Genomic DNA, 17,841 nt, shown 5'->3' on the forward strand with positions numbered 1-17,841 from the left:
ATTTTGTCTAATTCATCTGGAACATTCTCCTTGATACTCGTGATGCGTGCCACTCGCATCATTTGGGACAAAGGCAAACTCTTCTTCAAAGAAGGGGGGTGATGGCTTGAGGCCCTCAGCAACGTGTTTCTGTCTGTATCTTTGGTGTAAACACCTGTACAGATCTTCCCTTCTTTGATAAATACACTAACATCCAAGAAGTTAGCTTGTACCAAGCTACAACTGAATGTGAATTTTATGAAAGGGCTGCATGCATTGATATTATTCATACAATTTCGGAAGGATTCCTCCCCCCCTGACCACACCAGGAACACGTCATCAATGTACCTGGTGTACATGACCACGTGCTCCCTGATGTGGGAAGGGGTGAAGAAGAAATCCTCCTCCAAGTCAAACATGTAGATATTAGCATAAGAGGGGGCCACGGAAGAGCCCATGGCACACCCCCTCTGCTGCACATAAAACCTACCATCAAATAGGAAGTAGTTTCGACACAATGTAAGCTCTAACAACTTCAAGAATAACAAATGGTCAAAACATAGTGGGTCCAAATGTGTAGCTAAAAACTTTTGCATAGCTCTGAGACCCCCCTCATGCGGTATGGACGTGTACAAACTGCACACATCCAAACAGCAGAGGAGGGCCCTAGATGGAACTTCACCCAGCTCCTCAAGCTTCCTAAGAAACGAGGTCGTGTCTTTCAAGAATGTTTTCTGCAGGGGGAGCAATGGCTGCACAATACTATCCAATAGTTGTGAAACAGGTTGCAACAGAGAGTTACAGGCAGAAATTATAGGCCTTCCTGGAGGCTTTTTAGGGTTCTTATGCAATTTGGGAAGCGTGTACATCACTGGGACCACAGGGTGTAAGACCTGTAAAGCAGATAAAACTTTCTTCGGAATCTTGCTGTCCTGGCACGCTGTTTCCAATATGGCAAAAAGTTCCCGCTGGTACTCCAAAGTGGGATCCCTTATCAAAGGAACATACTGTACACACTTGTATCCGATAGCTGTTGTAGAATTTCTTGTCTGTAATCTGACTTATCTTGGATCACAATCGCCCCGCCCTTATCGGCGGGACGAATTACAATGGATCGGTCCTTCTCCAGCTCTTTAAGAGCATCCATTTCACTCTTGTTGAGATTTGGACGAATATTGTATGGGGTGGCTAGGAACCTATCCATAGAATTGTCCATCAACCTAATGAACGTTTTGATAGATCCGTTTTGTGACGGCGGATCAAAATTGGAGCGTGATTTCTGTGCAAGAAAGGGGTCAAAGATTGACTCTGTCTGGTTCATAATCTTCCCCTGGAAAAATTCTTTTCGGCGTAACTGCCTTGAAAACTTGTGTAAAGATGATTTCCAGTTATAATAATTATGCATATTCGTGGGAATGAAACTCAGTCCTTTATTTAAGACACACCTTTCTGCTTCAGATAATACACGTTGGGACAGGTTGAAGATTAAACCTTCAGTTTTGTCGATGCTATCGACGCAGCCTTGCGAATTTCTCTTGTTCTGCCCCCCCACGGCGGGTGGGAGTGAACTTGAAGGGGCCCCTCTGGCCCCCCTTCCTAAAGGGCCAGCCCGGGTAGAGACTTCATCATTTTCGGAGACCAAAAAGTCACTCTCACTGCTTGATCTCTCTTGGTCTGTCTTAGCTCCCCTCTTTTGCCAAGGCCTGCGTTTTCTGAAGGTAGATCTCTCAGACCTCCCTTTTTCACCACCATACAACCATAAATATACTTTATGATCCTCATAGTCAGAGTCCACAGCTAATTTTTTACTCTTCTTGAATTTAACAAGCTCTCTCTTGTATTGTTCGCATTGCAATTCAAGCTTTTGCAACCAACTGCCACTGCTTTCTTGTTCCAGAATGATTTTATATTCCTGATGCAAAGCTGAAATCTTTTGTCTAGAGCTGACCAATTCACGATTGGCCTCCTCCACCACCAACACCATGAGGTCAAATGCGCACTTATTTAAAATGGCAATCCATTTGCGTACGAACTCTGGATTATTACGGCCTATAGTAGGCACGTTTCATACCCTGAACCCTCGTGGTATTTTCTTCTCCTTATAATAGTTTGATAGTGAGACACTATGTAATAAATAATCTGTCTCCCTCCGACGTAATTTAAGAAGTTGGTGAAAGAGGTCCTCAATGTTAGTATCAGAGTCCAACACTGTATCACATTCTTGAGATATAATAGCCTCAATCTCATCCTGAGAGAAGCTGAAAGTCTCCCCAGGGAGTACAGGACTACCTGAGGGCATCTCCTCACTATGTGCCGGTCTGTGCAGCGGTTCCATGCTGTTCTTATGTAATTCACACCATACACTGAACGAAGTCCAACACAAAAACCAATTCAGGTGTGTCCCAGGTGAGGTGATCGGGGGTTACCACCAATAATTAACCCGTTGGTGCCTTGCAACTAACACCAAACAAGGTGCTTCAATATATACTTGCACTTTGCCGGCACTCCATGAGGTCTGGAATCAACTTGGTGGGTGCACTCTTTTAAAACTTGATACAACTCCTCCAGAAGAAAGGCACTCCACACAGGTAATTTGCACAATAAAAAGCTGTATTGAGGTTAAATCATCGCCAAGTACTTTCGGAGCCTCCGCTCCATCCTCAGGGCAAAAACCACAGCTACACACAGTAATCACGACAGTGTTTCCCCCAGTATTTCCCCACATAAAACAGACATTTATACATTACCAGCCATGGTCTCCCGCGCTCCACGCCGGAGTCAGCGTCCCGGAAGCTGTCAGACCCGAACTTCCGGTATCCGGCGGACGGACTGGTACGCACGCAGCGATGCGCTCCAGTTCCCTACTTCCGCGTTCCACCCGTACTTCCGGGTCTACAAGATCTCCCTGCTGTACCCCAGACATCCGGCTTCGTTGCTACGGTAACGCAACGGCTTGGCAATGTCCTGTAAAGACAAATAACAAAATACATATTAAAATCCAGTGCATGAATGACTAATACACACAAAACAGACATACATGTACACACAATGAAAAATTGCAGTATGAAAAAATGCAGTATGAAAAATGCAAATACAGTCCTATATTTTTAAAGGGAAACTGATTTTTCCAGAAACAGTTAGCAGCACGATATAGGGACCATGGATCATAACAGCTTACACCAAGCTGTTCCAATTAATTTTATCATTAAGACCATTAGGTCTAATGGTATTTAAACGTAAGATCCACTGGGTCTCCCTAATAAGTAGGGACCTAGCCCTATCTCCACCCCTTAAACTGACAGGAATTTGGTCAATTATAAAATATTTTAATGATTCCAATGAGTGGCCCAGTTCCAGGAAGTGTCTAGGGACTGGTTGGTCTATAATTTTACCCTTCAGTGTATTCCCAATTGCCGACCTGTGGGCAGCCATCCTTTCCTTGAATTTCCTCGTGGTCTGTCCCACATAGAACAGACCACAGGGACAAACAATAATATAAATTACAAAGGATGAATTGCATGTCAATACAGATCGGATATCGTAAGTTTTATTGTTATGAGGGTGTTTAAAACTTTTGCAGGGTTGAATAAATTTGCAAGTCGCACAGTTACTGCAACTGTAACACCCAGCTGGTTTTCTATACACATTGGGCTGAAGTGGTGGACTAGTATCAGTTATGTCCGCCTTGACCAATCTGTCTCTCAAGTTACGACCTCGAGTGTAGGCCAACATTTTTGCCATATTGGAAACAGTGTGCCGGGACAGCAAGATTCCGAAGAAAGTTTTATCTGCTTTACAGGTCTTACACCCTGTGGTCCCAGTGATGTACACGCTTCCCAAATTGCATAAGAACCCTAAAAAGCCTCCAGGAAGGCCTATAATTTCTGCCTGTAACTCTCTGTTGCAACCTGTTTCACAACTATTGGATAGTATTGTGCAGCCATTGCTCCCCCTGCAGAAAACATTCTTGAAAGACACGACCTCGTTTCTTAGGAAGCTTGAGGAGCTGGGTGAAGTTCCATCTGGGGCCCTCCTCTGCTGTTTGGATGTGTGCAGTTTGTACACGTCCATACCGCATGAGGGGGGTCTCAGAGCTATGCAAAAGTTTTTAGCTACACATTTGGACCCACTATGTTTTGACCATTTGTTATTCTTGAAGTTGTTAGAGCTTACATTGTGTCGAAACTACTTCCTATTTGATGGTAGGTTTTATGTGCAGCAGAGGGGGTGTGCCATGGGCTCTTCCGTGGCCCCCTCTTATGCTAATATCTACATGTTTGACTTGGAGGAGGATTTCTTCTTCACCCCTGCCCACATCAGGGAGCACGTGGTCATGTACACCAGGTACATTGATGACGTGTTCCTGGTGTGGTCAGGGGGGGAGGAATCCTTCCGAAATTGTATGAATAATATCAATGCATGCAGCCCTTTCATAAAATTCACATTCAGTTGTAGCTTGGTACAAGCTAACTTCTTGGATGTTAGCGTATTTATCAAAGAAGGGAAGATCTGTACAGGTGTTTACACCAAAGATACAGACAGAAACACGTTGCTGAGGGCCTCAAGCCATCACCCCCCTTCTTTGAAGAAGAGTTTGCCTTTGTCCCAAATGATGCGAGTGGCACGCATCACGAGTATCAAGGAGAATGTTCCAGATGAATTAGACAAAATGGTGGTCAAATTCAGGGAACGTGGCTATGAGTTACAGAATTTGCTGTCCCTCAAAGACCGAGTTTTGAAAATGACCAGGGAAGATTTGTTTAAGCCCAACAAGAGAAGCCAAAGGGAAGTTATTCCTTGGGTTAACGAATTTACTCTGACTAGCCCGATTGTTAGAAGGGCTACAAAGGCACTATGGCCCATTGTGGCCACAGACAGAGATCTCCCTGCGTTGGTCAATAAAAAAACATTGTTGGCCTACACTCGAGGTCGTAACTTGAGAGACAGATTGGTCAAGGCGGACATAACTGATACTAGTCCACTTCTTCAGCCCAATGTGTATAGAAAACCAGCTGGGTGTTACAGTTGCAGTAACTGTGCGACTTGCAAATTTATTCAACCCTGCAAAAGTTTTAAACACCCTCATAACAATAAAACTTACGATATCCGATCTGTATTGACATGCAATTCATCCTTTGTAATTTATTTTATTGTTTGTCCCTGTGGTCTGTTCAATGTGGGACAGACCTCGAGGAAATTCAAGGAAAGGATGGCTGCCCACAGGTCGGCAATTGGGAATACACTGAAGGGTAAAATTATAGACCAACTAGTCCCTAGACACTTCCTGGAACTGGGCCACTCATTGGAATCATTAAAATATTTTATAATTGACCAAATTCCTGTCAGTTTAAGGGGTGGAGATAGGGCTAGGTCCCTACTTATTAGGGAGACCCAGTGGATCTTACGTTTAAATACCATTAGACCTAATGGTCTTAATGATAAAATTAATTGGAACAGCTTGGTGTAAGCTGTTATGATCCATGGTCCCTATATCGTGCTGCTAACTGTTTCTGGAAAAATCAGTTTCCCTTTAAAAATATAGGACTGTATTTGCATTTTTCATACTGCATTTTTTCCTACTGCAATTTTTCATTGTGTGTACATGTATGTCTGTTTTGTGTGTATTAGTCATTCATGCACTGGATTTTAATATGTATTTTGTTATTTGTCTTTACAGGACATTGCCAAGCCGTTGCGTTACCGTAGCAACGAAGCCGGATGTCTGGGGTACAGCAGGGAGATCTTGTAGACCCGGAAGTAAGGGTGGAACGCGGAAGTAGGGAACTGGAGCGCATCGCTGCGTGCGTACCAGTCCGTCCGCCGGATACCGGAAGTTCGGGTCTGACAGCTTCCGGGACGCTGACTCCGGTGTGGAGCGCGGGAGACCATGGCTGGTAATGTATAAATGTCTGTTTTATGTGGGGAAATACTGGGGGAAACACTGTCGTGATTACTGTGTGTAGCTGTGGTTTATGCCCTGAGGACGGAGCGGAGGCTCCGAAAGTACTTGGCGATGATTTAACCTCAATACAGCTTTTTATTGTGCAAATTACCTGTGTGGAGTGCCTTTCTTCTGGAGGAGTTGTATCAAGTTTTGAAAGAGTGCACCCACCAAGTTGATTCCAGACCTCATGGAGTGCCGGCAAAGTGCAAGTATATATATATATATATATATATATATATATATATATATATATATATATATATATATATATACAGATTGAGTGGGGATCCGGCTCTCCCTGTGAAGAAATCAGCTGCGCTGGGTGCCCGCTCCTGGTATAGATAATACAGGCAAAGGGGGATGGGAGTAGCACTCCACGCGACTTGGAAAAAATACTCTTTAGACAACTGCGTGCAGACAACGTTTCATTGATCTTTGAGACCTGAGGAAATTGATCATTAAAGATCAATAAAACGTTGTCTGCACGCAGTTGTCTAAAGAGTATTTTTTCCAAGTCGCGTGGAGTGCTACTCCCATCCCCCTTTGCCTATATATATATATATATATATATATATATATATATATATATATATATATATAAAACGGAAGGTAATTGCTCAAGAAGATAATAGGAGCTGATGCCTGTCAAATACAGTATATCTTGAGAAATAGTTGTACTTTTGAAATCAGCGTACCAGTGCAAGCTGTGGTTTGTTCAAATGTAAGAATTATTTCCATATGAAGATTGGGGGGGGGGGGGATGCATGGATACCATGTAAAACATACTATATATATATATATATATATATATATATATATATATACATACATACATACACATATCAGACAGTATGGACGGCAATAAAACAACTCACAGGCAGCGGGTAAAGGTCAACGTTTCAAAGCTATTTTATTGTGCTTCGTCTTCAGGACACAAAACAAAATACAGTGCAATAGACATATTTATACACAACTCACCAGTGCTGGGCGGACGCCGGCAACCAGGAACGCGGGAAAGGCGCATCATCATGACGTCAAATTGTGGTGGCCATCACCATGGTTACCAACCAAATGCTACGGCACACCTTTGACGTCACAGGCGTCAGTCCGTTGCCCTGGAGACCGGAGCCATCCGCTCAATTAAAATACATTGGAGATAAGTAACATCCACAATATAATAAATGACAGTGTGTCAGAAACATTGTTACACTCAACGCAGCATTTTAAACATATCTAACATCAAATGTACATCATGTAGAAAAACAGTGAGCGCACAAAAACACTGAGCAAAATGGGTTTACAAAAAAGTAAACCCCAGGCGCAAGTGTGCCCAGACGTCGGATCCACATTGCTTCACATTTAAGCAATTTGGCAGATCTATCACCTCCACAGAGGCTGGCAGGTACATGGTCAATTATGATACATTTGAGTACAGCCATACTGTGCTTTGCCTGCACAAAATGACAGCTTTGATCGAGGACCAATGTCCTGCAAGCCGTTCTCTTAATGTCCTCTCCGTCTTCCCTACATAATGCAGGGAGCACGGGCAGGACAACATGTATACTATAAATTTAGTAGTACATGTTAAACGGTGCTGAATAAAAAAAATTCTGCCAGAATGAGGATGGAGTGCGCCCTTTGTTCAACCCAAATGGTCCACTTTTGCCATTTTTATCAGCCCGTCCACCTGACCTCATGGCCCTCAATAACAGCAGACTCCCACCCTCAATAGCAGCAGCTAAACGCCCACCCTTACAGCCATCACTAGCAGCAGCCAACCGCCCACCTACTCTCAAGGCTGTCACCAGCACACGGCAGGATTAACTGAGGGGGCCGCCGCCATGGATCGGATCTGCAGTGCCACTGGTCAGTGCTGAATTCTTCATTAGTATGTAGCTGCTGCCTGCACCACAGAGAGAAAAAGGCGGGGATCCAGCAGGGGTTATCATACTTTACCTCTCTTGGCTGCCCACCCGCTGCTTGCATGTAGGTAAAAAAAAATGCCAGGAGGGTTGGGGAGTACATTTTATGTATATTTTATGAGAGGAGGATGGGGGGGGGGGGTGTTTCCTAGGGTGTCAATAACCCTTGAACTGGCTCTGAATCTCACATTTAAAGAGCTTCCTGTGAGCCCATCCCTGCTGGTAATAGCTTCCTCAAGCCTTGTTGCCAGCTCTAGTTTCTGAATCCAGTCTCTGCAATTGTGCATCCTGTTTCCAGTTTGTGAGATCCTAAGCAAAAGGAAAAAGGAACGCGTGCTGCACTTATTGAGCTGCTCAATATAATAAATAAATCTGAAGGGGAAAAGAATAGAGCGCTTGATTATGTGTTTAGCAAGTAAAATTAATAGGTGCATGCCGTTCTTTACAAAAAGATGTGGATTTATGCTTAAAAGACTTTTTGCCGTTTTTGCAAAAAAAAATGATTGTTTACAGCCGTTGTGTGCGGTTTGTGGTGGGTGCTGTGGTGCCGTGGTTTCGGTCTGCGGGAGGTCTGTTTGCAGTACGCTAGGAGGTATTTCCTTCTAACTTTCCCTAACTTTACCTTCCTTACGCGTCTGAAGTTGTTGACGGTCCTCTCCGGCAGAACACTGTGTGCCGGAAGTTCGGGCTTCTCTTTTATCCAGTCTGAGAGATTGTGTTCCAGTCTAACATTCGGGCTTTCAAGTTTGTCCAGCCTGCCACCTTTTGTAATTCTGCTGTATACTCCGGTAGTCACCGTCTACATCCCTCGTGGTACCATGAGTCCACTGACTTTGCCGCACAGTGCGGCAGAAGCCGCTATTCTTTTGTATAATTATTTTATTATGTTCTATTGCACTTTGCGGCAAAAGCCACACATTATTTTTTGTACATTTTCGTTTTACGTTATCGCGACAGTGTCGCTTTATTAGCGGTTGGCAGCTAGATCTTGGTTGTCAGTGTTATTCGAAGCAGAGCTGCTCATATATGTTTTTTGTTATTATTTTGAGCCTAGTTTTGTCTCTTGTGTTTTTAGGTTCCTTCTTACTTTTACCCTGTCTCTGTCGGTACCTTGTCACACAGCAAAACCTGGTGGCATCCAAGTACGGGGTGGACCTAGTTCGCCCTGGAAAGGCAGCTATTATAGACAAAGACATTAACTTGCAGGTGCTAACTGACTTCAGGGTGTTGTAACAGAGTCAGGGTATGCTCACTTGCCTCTGTGGCCTTACCACTTTGATCACAGTGTTACCATACCTCCCAACTTTCGAAGTTCTGCAAGCGGGACGATGCTCCTGCGCGCCAGTGGCCTAATTTGGGGCGTGGCCTATACACGCGGCTCTTCCACGGGGCCACGCCCCCATTTTGCCGCTATGGGGGCATGACCCAGAGGCTCTGTGAGCCTCTAGCCATGCCCCCAGTCCCCTGGCTGCGGGAATAGACGCTGTGCGCATGCGCACAGCGTTTATTCCCCGCTGCTTAGCAGCTGACAGGGGGGACTCCCAACAGCCCCCCCCACACTGCGGGACACTGCCGCCCGCGGGTGGGACATCGGGACAGGCCCTGACAATCGGGACTGTTCCGATAAAATCGGGACTGTTGGGAGGTATGGTGTTACTGTTCAGACAGTTATCTACCAAACACAGTCTTGTCAGCCAGATCTTGTGTTTGTATATCCCTGGGAATCATAAAACCTAGTGAAGGATTTGGTACCGGGGACACAGTATGTCCATCAACTGCCTACATTTGACTGCACTAGGTGGATACTGGACCCACATCTAAAAACTGCATAGTTGTTATGACCTCAGTAATCTACTTTGCAACAGGGTAACTGCTGTAATGCTGTACTTCATTTTCCTGGCAAAGGACTGTTGCACAGTCAATTGCTTAGTGAATTTCGGAAAAGTGGTATTCTGACTCCCTCTCTGGGATGACATCAACTCTAGCAGCAGCAGTAGGCATAGTACTCAAGAAGGATCTTCCGGAGAATTCCCGATTCGGAGAGGAGTCAGTCATGCCTGTAATATGCCCTGCAGGAAAACATCTGATCCTGATTGAGAAGGAAATTGACGATGAGGAAGTTGGTGGTGTCTATTGCAGGCATTTTAATACAACATAAAAAAGGGATTTAGCACCTCTTAAATGATATGGCAACACCCCTGGCATTATAGTGCAGCACCCCAGGTCTAATAAGGCAGCAATCCCTGGATTTATACAGCAGAGGGGCATAACCACTAGATTATAGGGCAGCATCCCTTGAATTATAGTGCAGAACCCCAGGACTAATAGGGCAGCACCCCTGGATTTATAAGGGAGCACCTCTGGATTGAGAAGTTTGGGGAGGGGGATCCTGAGATTCTAACCCACTAATCACTATTATGAATAAAATAAATCTGAAAATCATAATTTTCGGGGTGAAAATATTTCTGGGTGCTTGCTGTGATTATACCTCACACACCTCATTATACAGTACAGGAGGGATCGAGCTTTGTCAGAGGCACTAGTAGAGTATAATGAGGATTACCAGAGTGATAACAACAAGCGTGCCATGGGACCGCACCCTTCCTTTGCAAGACCATGCTCTAACATGTTGACAGTTCAGCACTGTCTATATGACATATATCAACATGGTCAAGGTAGACATTTGACCATGTCAAAAATTGTAATGATGACACAATGAATATTGACATTATGAGTGTTGTCCTATCATACTACACCCCTAGCCTACATCTATTTTTCATGCTCAAATGATTAGCCAAATTGCACATAAAAATAGAGACAACTGTCTATTATGAGGGCACAGACACTTAGGCATTTTATTTTTTATTAATTTTAGGATCAAGTCCACTGGATAATGCGGTTGAAGAAATCACACACCCATGCAATCCAAATCCTTGTCCAACCAATGAACTCTGTGAGGTAAACAGAAAAGACTGCCTTACTGGAGAACCATGCCTTCCATATTCCTGTACACCAGGTAAGTAATAGTGTGAGTCACGGGTACGTTTCTACAGCAATACAATTTACTACTGTATATTTGTATTATTTTAACTGTTGGTCCTGACCAGGGCTTAAAGTGGTCATGGAGAGGTGGTGGAACTTGAGCAGGCAGAGTCAGGGCTGATGCTAGTGTGTTCTGTGCTCCCTACAATTTATACATTTGTGCCCCACTACCCAAATGCAGTTAGGGAGTAGTGCATGCCCAAAGACTTTTATGACAAAAAGCAGCCTAGTTCATATTATGCCACATACTGTAGTCGAACAATCCTGTTCATGTTACATAACACACATAGTGACCCTTATTCATGTTAAGCCTTATGTAGTGACCCATATATTCACATTACGTCTCATGAGTGACCCATATTCATGTTATAAAAAAATATCAGTGTCCATGATACAGTACATATAATAATGTCCATTGTATTGCAATTTTACATTAAATAGCCACTCACTTAGAAGAAGGTCAGCTCTCCCCAGCAGGGAGGTCAGCTCCGCCTTCTCTTCCTTCTGCTGATGCGCTGTTACCAGGGGGAACTACCTATATACATTTCCCCCATCTACAGGGAGCGCTGGGCGGGGGGGAAAGCAGCGCAGCCGCTGGGTGGCATATAACCACCTTTCCCAGCTGGAGGGAGTTCTGGGCGGATTTGAGGGGGAAAGCAGTGCAGCCGCCGGGCAGCATATACCTACCTTTCCAAGCTGGAGGGAGTGCTGGGCGGGGGTGAGGGGGAAAGTAGCGCAGCTGCCGGACGGCATATACCCACCTTTCCCAGCTTGAGGGAGTGCTGGGTGGGGGTGAGGGGGATAGCGGCGCAGCCACCGGGCGGCATATACCCATCTTTCCCAGCTGGAGTGAGTGCCGGGCAGGGATAAGCGGGGATGCGGCGCAGCTGCCAGGTGGCATATAATTACATTCCCCGGCTGAACGGAGTTAGCGGTGGGGGGATGTGATGCAGGCTTTCCGCAGCTGCAGGCAAGGAGGGGATTGCAGGTGGCAGGGCTCCGAACCTGACTTTAGTTTCAGTGTCCGTCCAGGGGAGAGGGGAGGAACTGGGAGCAGAACAGTCACAGTGTACCGCGTTTCTTCTGGAGGGAGGTGCAGAGAAGCCTGCCTTCATTTCATCTACTCCTGCACTGCTGTAAGTGGGTGGGTGGACGAAGGTGGAACCGTTCTGCCTCAAATTTGGACGGAAAGCTTAGAAGAGAGTAGGGAGGGCCCTGTTTCGAAATCATCGATGGTTCATGGCCGATGTCGAATACTTTTGCCGATGAGGGAGAACCAGATGGTTTCCCTCCATCCATCGATGGAACAGCAAAACAATGTTTTGCTTTTTTTTATTTTTTTTTAAGTGCCGGGACATGGAGCATAGCTCCGCCCCCTGACACCCGCGAAGCCCCACCCCCATGTTTTGATTGGCCCACAGGCCAATCAATCAAACACAATGGATGACCATCGATATGTAAAAATATCGATGGTCATCCATTGCATAGTTTAGCACTATCGATGGCCTGTTGCAGAATTGCCATCGATGGCGATGGCAAAGATGGCCATCCCTAGAAGAGAGATAAGGTGGATGAAGATAAAGTACCAGCCAATCAGCTCATAACTCCTATTTTGCAGACTTGGGGGATTATTCTAGTGTTGATTCGCAAGGCTGCAAATTCGCATCCTTGCAAATACACCAAATTCCACCCACCTAAGGTCCACCCACCCACCCCCACTTTGCATCGTGGGTTCGCCCACACAGGCTGCAAATAGATGTTTAGCATAAACATCCATATGCCGTGGGTAACCTCCCACATCTTTCGATGGTCGCCGACCATCGAAAGTTGTGGAAGGTACACGCATATAAAAGTGACTTTCAAGTCACTTCCATATGCGTGCACGCTGGGTCGGATATGGGCAAGCAGCTGACATCCGGTGATGTCAGCTGCCAGCCCCCCACACCCGCGTCACCGCGTCATTACTCATTTCTCATATGGTAATGGGGCAGCCCGGCATCCCCCACCCTTCTCCGCCCCCTGCACGCCGTCTAGGGTGCGTGCACCCGGCGAACCGAAAGTTTGCCGTGGGTGCACGCACCCTATGTCTGTGCATGCACAAGACGCGACATTGGTCCTCTGTGCGAATGCGTGGAGGACCGAATGAATAAGAATAATCCCCTTTGTTTGAAAAATTACAGTTAGAAGCTGGTTGCTTGGTACTCAGGGGGAGATATATGAAAGAGTGAAAAAGAGTGAAGCATGCCAGTGGTTATTTCAGGTTTGAAGTAACATTTATCAAGTATATTCTATAAAATTATATGTAGCAACGAATTGGTTGCTGTGGGCAACTTCACTGTTTTCACTGCTTCATACATCTACCCCCCCAATCTATATCCACTTTATCTATCACCTTTGGTAAACAGGAGTTTCTTTGAGCATACTGAAAATGATGTTGTAATTGTTAAAAGTTACAATTACACCGTATCTAGGGAGCGGTGTAGATAGTAAGACAAAATGAAGGACAATAATAGTAATAAAAGCAATCTTGAATGGTAGAATGTTATAGAATTTGTAAATTTAGGTGTCAGGACATTCTGGGGGGAAACTTACATTCTGGGGGGAATTGGCGTATTCCTAGCCATTCGTACCCGTTACTGTAAATTGGTATTTCCACATTTACAAAGGCCAGGATACGGCCATTTGTTTCTTTTGACAGGCATATTCGTATTCATATTCGGGAATAGAAATGCATACACCTTCGAAAGAATAGGAATAAGAATCACCATTCATTTGAAGGTGATTCCAAATTTTCTAACCGGCTGTATGTAAAATTCGGCTGGTATTTGACCCGAAAATACAGCTGAAAAATTATCCTACTTTTCCAGCCGTATTTGGCTGAAGCCTACACGGATCAGTCCGATCTGTGCAGGCTTCTATCTGTGAAATTTGAATAAATACATTTAAAACGGTGTGGGGTTCTCTTACCTATGGCTATAACAAGCCCCAGGCTCAAAGAGCTGGCCCTGGTTTTATAAATTCAGGGGACAGAAGTTCCCCTGTATTTCTAAAACCAGCACCAGACTCAAGGGCTAATCCTGGTTCCCAAAATACTGGGAACAAAATAAGTAGGCACTTTGGCAACCAGCACCGTTCCCAAACAGCCAGCAGCCAAAATGCCACAGCCAAAGCCTACACAGCCTATTTACACTAGTTCCCTCAGCATTAAATCCCCTGACTGTTCAGCCCAGGCAGGGACCCTGTGGTAGTGGGGACACCTCCAATGAAGGGATCCCCCCTCCAGAATATCCCCTACCCTGGCTGAAGCCCAGGACTGTCCCTGGTGCACCAGGGTGGTGGGCACTGGGCTGATTGTATTGTGTAAAAAAATAGATCTAAAACTATTGTGTTTTGCTGTTGTCCCAGCAAGCCTGTCCCACATGAAGGGACTTGGAGACCCACGAGTCCCAACATGCGAGGTATTAAAGGAGCTGCTGCTACTTGTACTTCAATAGCAGAACAAATAGTTAAATAAAACACACACACATAGAGAATCAAATCTTTAAGAGACTATACAATCATTCATACTATACTAACCTATGGATTCCATTGTTGGCCTGTACCCTTCTCCAGTAAAAATCCACTCTGAAATTATACTTAGCGAGGCCTCTGGCATCGTTTGCATCCTCTTCGGTCTGTAGTAGCATCCACAGGGGGTATAAAATAACAAACTGAACACTGTTACCACAGACTGGACAAACCACAAATGTAGGTTTACATTGCCCTGAACTGAGTCATTTGCGCGCCCCAGCCAATAGGGAACAAAGTTTCCCCAGAGGCCGCACATGATTGGCTGGGTACGCGCCAATCACCCAGTTCAGGGGAGGAGCCACAAATGTAAACATACATTTGCTTTTCATACTGTCTGGGGGGTACGCATGTATCAGTGCGTTTTTTGAAGTTCTGGGATGCCAACTACAGACCCAAGAGGATGCAAATGATGCCGGAGGCCTTGGTAAGGGACACAGGGTACCATCTGCCCCCAGTAGCTGGTAGAATTCTGCTGTTTTTTTGCCAAAAGTGACTCGCATCTACACTTTGCATTTGCATATTTGACTAACTGGGAGGCAGACAGAGTATGCTCCCATGTGCTCCAATTATGCTTCTAGGTCAGTTAGAGCAGCCGGGATGCATCCTATTTTAGCATCCCCACCTCCTGTTATATTCACCATATCCCCCCTCCTGATGAGCCCATTAACGCTTTCTGCTGGCATACTTCTTTGGCATGCTTACAAGCTCCTGCTGCCACATTGACTGTCACAGAGGCTAGCGATGTGGCTGTGTTCAGGGCCGATGCAAGGCACCGGAGCACCCCAGGCAGGGGGGACACACTCCAGCGCTCACACACCCGGGGGGATGCAGCCGCCGCGCCACTCCATGGGGGGGGGGGATGGGGGTGCCGGGTGAAGCTGCAGCATCACTCCAGGGGAGAGTTCCCCATCTCCATCCCCATCCCCAGCTCCATCCCCATCTATCCTGCTCCCTTCTGCCACCCTCCAGCTGCCGGCACACCCCAGGCAGATGCCTAAAGCTGCCTAGTGGTGGCGCCGGCCCTGGTTGTGTTCTGATATAATATTTATTGGTGAATAGGGTTTCACGCTGATTGGTAGATGGCTGCTGCTGTTCACCAATCAGAGTGTAGTAAGATGAAGGGCACCAGGCAAGAGAGGTAGTTAAGTAACAGGTTGCCACATAGATCTGTGGTCTGGTTCACATTGTGTAAAATAAGTACATTCAATTGTTTTAAAAATATATTGTGATTTTTAAATACTGGGTCCTCCTTGCTGTGTAAAAGGTTGTGTAATCTGCAGAGTATTATGATTTATGCAACAGTTTAATTATCATTTAGTTCACATTTTGTGCTATACTTTAAATGTGGTGCATCTTCTGGGTTCCTGTTAGGTGTCCCTACTATACTTGCCTAATTTTGAAAACTAGTTTCAGGGAGATTATAGTTGATAGTAGAATGTCTAGTTCCATGTATGGAGAGATTGTGAAAATAGATTGTGAACGTGGCACCTAGAAGCGTGGGTGTGTACTGCTACATCTTTTAGAGGAATCTTTTAAAATTACATATCCAAATGTAGATGAGCCCCAAAGCAGTTAGTAAGTGATACTATACTAATGAGGGAGATTGCTGTTATTTAAGGGAGTCTCCTGCAGAATGCAGGAGGGTAGGCAAATATGGTCCCTACATCTCTATGTTAGCTCACTTACCGGTATATGCAGATGTACCATTGCAATGATTACCAAATATAGCCAAAAATTACCTATTCCAAATGCCTAAAATCTGCACATCTGGCTCGTTCATAATTTTTGAGTGGTTAATTTTTTAATGCCCTGAACTATATTAACAGCAGAATTGTGTTGTATATATGGGAAGCAGAAATAAAAAACTTTGACCGAGGATAGAAATGAGGGACTAGAAAGCACAGAGAGATGTCAAAAGTTTAGGAATTGTTTTTAGTACACAAGCAGCACTACATTTATGGGAACATGCTGAGTGTAATTGGACTAGTATTTTACATGGTATCTATCTAGCACCTATCTGTAAATAGCCATTAAACTCTGGTCATTCTTCTAGGACATTAATGGGGCATTATCCCTTTGGCACTGGAAAGTGTGTATGTCTATTATGGTATCACAGGGGTGATAATTCCATTCCCTAAAGAATGACTAGCTGAGTGCTCTCTCAACCACTCAGTGGCCACCCGGAAGGGAGGGCGCTGATTGGCTGAGAGTGCTCTCTCTCAGCCAAACAGAGGCCGGTCAGTCATTTGACATGTTATTTGAAATTCTAATACCTGCCGCTGCCCGCCCCGCTGATCACTGCCCATTAGTGCTTAGCACCCGCTACCTGTCCCACTGCTCCTCACCGCCAACTGTTCTTACATGTAAAAAATGGCACATCAAGTGCCAAATCCTATGTGAGCCTCCCAGAGAGCTGCCGGAGAATTGGGTTCTGACTTTTCCTTTGTACAAGTTGGCCTAATATATGAGGGCCTTAAGCTTTTTTTAGTTTATTTTTTATAGCTCACTAGAATGTTCTCTTATTTATATGTCATTATAATACTCCCTGTTTTGTATATCGGTCACCAGAATAGTCACTTTATTGTATAGCCGTCACTCAGAAGCGCAACTCTAGATCACAATGGAGTCATCTGCCGCAGGGCTCCTACACCCAAGGGGGCATATTTTAGCATAATTTATATATATATACAGATGGGTCAGGGTCCATCTTTGCAGGGGATGGCGCTGGCGTCGCCAGCCGCCATCCCCCGCCAGCGCCATGGCGATCGTGAGAAGGGGACGCGCGCGCACGAGAGGCGCGCGCGCCCCCTTCCGACGGCGCTTCCAAACGTTTCCCCGGGTCCCCGCCGGCTTGCCGGCGGTAACCCGGGGTCCCCGCCGCCTGCCCGCATCCCCCCTAACCCCCCCCCTAACCCCGTCCGTCTCCCTGAGGCGGAGACGGACAGGGTTTCCGCCACGCTAGCGACGGAGACTGAGACGCGCGTGCGCGTGAGACGCACGCGCGTCTCAGTCTCCTCGCTGGCGAGGCTGCTGGCGGGTCGCCAGCGCGTACGTTCTGGCGACCCGCCAGCAAGGATGAAAATAGGCACATACTGTATATATATATATATATACATACATACATACGTACACACATACACACACACATACATACATACACACATACTGTACATATATTTATATAAGGTGGGGGGCACAAAAATTTATCCTCCAGGCAAGTGGGAAAAACTTATGCCACTGCAGTCACTGTAATGCTCCCTGATTTATCAGATAGTGTTACGTTTTAGCTAAAGCACTTTGTTGACATAATTATTTGACTTTTTAATCCACACCAATATCAGACAAACCAGACACAGGTTTTCTTGTCACCCATTTTCCCTTCAC

The 17,841-nt window shown here is 45.5% G+C and overlaps 1 protein-coding gene across 2 annotated transcripts in view; it reads left to right on the top strand.

Annotated features, from left to right (window-relative positions):
- The window catches only part of RECK (reversion inducing cysteine rich protein with kazal motifs), a 531,495-nt gene that overhangs the window by 343,329 nt on the left and 170,325 nt on the right, over positions 1-17,841 (top strand). For both annotated transcript variants that reach the window (XM_083188355.1, XM_083188354.1), the window contains exon 13: positions 10,721-10,861. In XM_083188355.1, coding sequence (XP_083044481.1) covers positions 10,721-10,861 — 141 coding nt within the window. The remainder of the gene's footprint in view (positions 1-10,720; positions 10,862-17,841) is intronic.

The sequence above is a fragment of the Crinia signifera genome, chromosome 5 (assembly GCF_055691185.1).
Source record: "Crinia signifera chromosome 5, ASM5569118v1, whole genome shotgun sequence".
NCBI classification, from domain to species: Eukaryota; Metazoa; Chordata; class Amphibia; order Anura; family Myobatrachidae; genus Crinia; species Crinia signifera.